General features: G+C 34.6%; 1 protein-coding gene across 1 annotated transcript in view; it reads right to left on the bottom strand.

Moving 5' to 3' along the window:
• The window catches only part of LOC132859900 (uncharacterized), a 2067-nt gene extending 1365 nt beyond the window's left edge, over window positions 1-702 (bottom strand). Inside the window, exons 1-2 of the mRNA XM_060890870.1 lie at window positions 565-702; window positions 1-55 (exon numbers count right to left, since the gene is read on the bottom strand). The exon at window positions 1-55 is cut by the window's left edge and continues 1365 nt beyond it. Of these exons, the coding sequence (XP_060746853.1) occupies window positions 1-55; window positions 565-621 (112 nt within the window). The 5' untranslated portion in view covers window positions 622-702. The remainder of the gene's footprint in view (window positions 56-564) is intronic.
• Between the last annotated feature and the right edge of the window lie 4298 nt (window positions 703-5000).

Raw genomic sequence — 5000 nt, 5'->3', positions numbered from 1 at the left:
GATCCACTGAATCCACCTTCAAAGGTATATTGATCAAAAACTTGACCTTTAACCCCTGAGGAAAAAACAAAACACACTTATCTTTATCTTTAGTGAGATCTTTTCTCTTGTAGATAAGATTAATCACACAAAACATTTATCCAAATGTTTACACTTCTTTGTAGTTTCTCAGTTAGAAGCTGGAGGTTTTTTCTCATATTAAATTAGAGAGAGTAAAACAGAGAGACCGCTGAGAGAAAACACTGATTATATCTTTATTAATCTTTCATTTTTATGTTATTTTAATCTTAATATTAAACCTTTTGTATTATGTTTCTTATGTTCTGTAAAGCTGCTTTCTGTTAAAAGTGTTAACAGGAACAACAGGAACTCAGCTGATCATTAACATGTCATTAATAAACAGATCAATAGTTTGTGTCACTGTTTAATACATAAATAAAAGCCATTCAGTAGTGTTGAATAGTGCCGGCTGTACGATCAGGGAACATCCAGTAGTTATAAACTGGAACCTACTGGAAACCATTTCAGTGTTAATGAAGTTTAATGTTGAATATAAAGTCAAACCTGAACAGAAGGATCTCTGGGTCTTTTGCTGCCTGCACTCACAGGTTTGCTCGCCATCTGCTCGCTCGTGTTTCTTCTGATCAGTGACTGAAACCTGCCTCCTGATCTGAGTCTTATACGGGACGTGAGGATGCACAAAGGGCCATAAACTCAAAAGCATGTGATAGAGGAATGTTCCTAGATCATTAATGGTTGTTCCAGAGAAATCAGAGAGATTTCACTTCTCTGGAACAACCTTTAATGGTCCTGACAGACACGTTCCTGTTCTACAGGTTTCTGAGCTCTACAGCAGTGCAGTGAACTTTCTGCTGTGTTTGTGATTAAAATAATGCTGAGCTTCTTCTGAAGTTGTGATGAATTTCTTCTGAATTCTGATGAATGTTATCACTCCTGCATCCCTCAGCACCTGATGGAGAAGCTGAGCTGCTGGGACTGAACACATCCCTCTGCACCTGGATCCTGGACTTCCTGACTGGGAGACCTCAGTCAGTCTGGATCAGGAACATCATCTACAGCACCACCACACTGAACACTGGAGACACTCAGGGTTCAGTCAGTCTTCCCACAAGACATCAGACTCCTTAATAACTGAACTGAACTGTACTGAACACAACACACACTCACACATCAACTGTATGGACTGCACTGACCTACACCAAATACACACACTTCCAATACACATCCATCAACCTGTTTACATGCTGTTTTACACACTTTGTGCTCTTTGTACATTCTGTCTCACATTTCAGTTGTTTGTTTACTATTTTGCACAAAACTTTACATTATCTCAGGTAACTGCTGCTATAACACTGTGTTTATTACAGTATTTCTGCACATGTAATATTGTTGAACACACAGTATTTACACTGAACACAGTATTTACACTGAACATAGAGTATATACACTGAACACACAGTATATACACTGAACACACAGTATATACACTGAACACACAGTATTTACACTGAACATACAGTATATACACTGAACACACAGTATTTACACTGAACACACAGTATTTACACTGAACACACAGTATTTACACTGAACACACAGTATTTACACTGAACATACAGTATTTACACTGAACATACAGTATTTACACTGAACACACAGTATTTACACTGAACATACAGTATTTACACTGAACATACAGTATATACACTGAACACACAGTATTTACACTGAACACACAGTATTTACACTGAACACACAGTATTTACACTGAACACACAGTATATACACTGAACACACAGTATTTACACTGAACACACAGTATTTACACTGAACACACAGTATATACACTGAACATACAGTATATACACTGAACACAGTATATACACTGAACACACAGTATATACACTGAACACACAGTATTTACACTGAACATACAGTATTTACACTGAACACACAGTATATACACTGAACACACAGTATTTACACTGAACATACAGTATTTACACTGAACACAGTATTTACACTGAACACACAGTATTTACACTGAACATACAGTATTTACACTGAACATACAGTATTTACACTGAACACACAGTATTTACACTGAACATAGAGTATATACACTGAACACACAGTATTTACACTGAACATACAGTATATACACTGAACACACAGTATTTACACTGAACACACAGTATTTACACTGAACATACAGTATTTACACTGAACACACAGTATTTACACTGAACACACAGTATATACACTGAACATACAGTATATACACTGAACACACAGTATATACACTGAACACACAATATGTACACTGAACATACAGTATATACACTGAACACACAGTATTTACACTGAACACACAGTATATACACTGAACACACAGTATTTACACTGAACACACAGTATTTACACTGAACATACAGTATTTACACTGAAAACACAGTATATACACTGAACACACAGTATTTACACTGAACATACAGTATTTACACTGAACACAGTATTTACACTGAACACACAGTATTTACACTGAACACACAGTATTTACACTGAACATACAGTATTTACACTGAACACACAGTATTTACACTGAACACACAGTATTTACACTGAACATAGAGTATATACACTGAACACACAGTATTTACACTGAACATACAGTATATACACTGAACACACAGTATTTACACTGAACATACAGTATTTACACTGAACATACAGTATTTACACTGAACACACAGTATTTACACTGAACACACAGTATTTACACTGAACATACAGTATTTACACTGAACATACAGTATATACACTGAACACACAGTATTTACACTGAACACACAGTATTTACACTGAACACACAGTATTTACACTGAACACACAGTATTTACACTGAACATACAGTATATACACTGAACACAATATTTACACTGAACACACAGTATTTACACTGAACATACAGTATTTACACTGAACATACAGTATTTACACTGAACACACAGTATTTACACTGAACACACAGTATATACACTGAACACACAGTATTTACACTGAACACACAGTATTTACACTGAACACACAGTATTTACACTGAACACAGTATTTACACTGAACATAGAGTATATACACTGAACACACAGTATATACACTGAACACACAGTATATACACTGAACACACAGTATTTACACTGAACATACAGTATATACACTGAACACACAGTATTTACACTGAACACACAGTATTTACACTGAACATACAGTATTTACACTGAACACACAGTATTTACACTGAACACACAGTATTTACACTGAACATACAGTATTTACACTGAACATACAGTATTTACACTGAACATACAGTATTTACACTGAACACACAGTATTTACACTGAACATAGAGTATATACACTGAACACACAGTATTTACACTGAACATACAGTATATACACTGAACACACAGTATTTACACTGAACACACAGTATTTACACTGAACATACAGTATTTACACTGAACACACAGTATTTACACTGAACACACAGTATATACACTGAACATACAGTATATACACTGAACACACAGTATATACACTGAACACACAATATTTACACTGAACATACAGTATATACACTGAACACACAGTATTTACACTGAACACACAGTATATACACTGAACACACAGTATTTACACTGAACACACAGTATTTACACTGAACATACAGTATTTACACTGAAAACACAGTATATACACTGAACACACAGTATTTACACTGAACATACAGTATTTACACTGAACACAGTATTTACACTGAACACACAGTATTTACACTGAACACACAGTATTTACACTGAACATACAGTATTTACACTGAACACACAGTATTTACACTGAACACACAGTATTTACACTGAACATAGAGTATATACACTGAACACACAGTATTTACACTGAACATACAGTATATACACTGAACACACAGTATTTACACTGAACATACAGTATTTACACTGAACATACAGTATTTACACTGAACACACAGTATTTACACTGAACACACAGTATTTACACTGAACATACAGTATTTACACTGAACATACAGTATATACACTGAACACACAGTATTTACACTGAACACACAGTATTTACACTGAACACACAGTATTTACACTGAACACACAGTATTTACACTGAACATACAGTATATACACTGAACACAATATTTACACTGAACACACAGTATTTACACTGAACATACAGTATTTACACTGAACATACAGTATTTACACTGAACACACAGTATTTACACTGAACACACAGTATATACACTGAACACACAGTATTTACACTGAACACACAGTATTTACACTGAACACACAGTATTTACACTGAACATACAGTATTTACACTGAACACACAGTATTTACACTGAACATACAGTATTTACACTGAACACACAGTATTTACACTGAACATACAGTATATACACTGAACACACAGTATTTACACTGAACACAGTATTTACACTGAACATACAGTATTTACACTGAACACACAGTATTTACACTGAACATACAGTATATACACTGAACACAGTATATACACTGAACACACAGTATTTACACTGAACATACAGTATATACACTGAACACACAGTATATACACTGAACACACAGTATTTACACTGAACATACAGTATTTACACTGAACACACAGTATTTACACTGAACATACAGTATTTACACTGAACACACAGTATTTACACTGAACACACAGTATTTACACTGAACACACAGTATTTACACTGAACATACAGTATTTAGACTGAACACTCAGTATTTACACTGAACACACAGTATTTACACTGAACATACAGTATTTACACTGAACACACAGTATTTACACTGAATATACAGTATTTACACTGAACACACAGTATTTACACTGAACATACAGTATTTACACTGAACATAC

Source organism: Tachysurus vachellii, chromosome 17 (assembly GCF_030014155.1).
Source record: "Tachysurus vachellii isolate PV-2020 chromosome 17, HZAU_Pvac_v1, whole genome shotgun sequence".
Lineage (NCBI taxonomy): Eukaryota > Metazoa > Chordata > Actinopteri > Siluriformes > Bagridae > Tachysurus > Tachysurus vachellii.
Note: the sequence above shows the minus strand (reverse complement) of the source record. Positions and strands in the feature narration are given on the sequence as shown.